We start from the raw sequence: 802 nt of genomic DNA on the forward strand, positions 1-802 counted from the left end.
CTGGGACAGACAGGAGACACGGGTCAGGGGTCAGGGGTGAGCAAATGCTTCTCTAACAATGGACCAAGCACTTAAAATGAACCTACGTTTGAAGCACTACAATGACTTGGAGTCTTTCTGACAAAACAGCCTGTTTTTGGTGGTGCTTCTCGTACCCAAATACCGTGGGTGGAGTTTCCCACCAGCTTATGACACCAACATCATGATAAATCCATACGGTCGCCTGGGGCGACTGATGAAAGGTGACATGAGCACCACAGACGCTTTTGTCAAACTCAGCCCAGTCCAACTCAGCCCAGTTCAACTCAGCCCAGTCCAACTCAGCCCAGTTCAACTCAGCCCAGTTCAACTAAGCCCAGTCCAACTCAGCCCAGTCCAACTCAGCCCAGTCCAACTCAGCCCAGTCCAACTCAGCCCAGTTCAACTCAGCCCAGTCCAACTCAGCCCAGTCCAACTCAGCCCAGTCCAACTCAGCCCAGTCCAACTCAGCCCAGTCCAACTCAGCCCAGTCCAACTCAGCCCAGTTCAACTCAGCCCAGTCCAACTCAGCCCAGTCCAACTCAGCCCAGTTCAACTCAGCCCAGTCCAACTCAGCCCAGTTCAACTCAGCCCAGTCCAACTCAGCCCAGTCCAACTCAGCCCAGTTCATATGGTGAGAAATGCAACCAGAATCTTGTGACTGTACACGGCAGGGAGAATAACAACCTTTTCCAGGGCATCATTTCAGAAGAATGAAAAGAGCTGAAATTGGTGGCAGCGGTGGGGTTATTTGGTGGCAGCGGTGGGGTTATTTCAGAGTATA

General features: G+C 52.2%; 1 protein-coding gene across 1 annotated transcript in view; it reads right to left on the reverse strand.

Annotated features, from left to right (window-relative positions):
• LOC310824512 (partitioning defective 3 homolog B-like) overlaps window positions 1-201 on the reverse strand; it is a gene marked incomplete at both ends in the record, with an annotated part of 22,139 nt that extends 21,938 nt beyond the window's left edge. The window contains one exon of the mRNA XM_083697772.1: window positions 196-201. Coding sequence (XP_083553898.1) covers window positions 196-201 — 6 coding nt within the window. The remainder of the gene's footprint in view (window positions 1-195) is intronic.
• Window positions 202-802: the final 601 nt, after the last annotated feature.

This window comes from Argentina silus (genome assembly GCF_951799395.1).
Source record: "Argentina silus genome assembly, contig: scaffold_312, whole genome shotgun sequence".
Classification (NCBI taxonomy): Eukaryota; Metazoa; Chordata; class Actinopteri; order Argentiniformes; family Argentinidae; genus Argentina; species Argentina silus.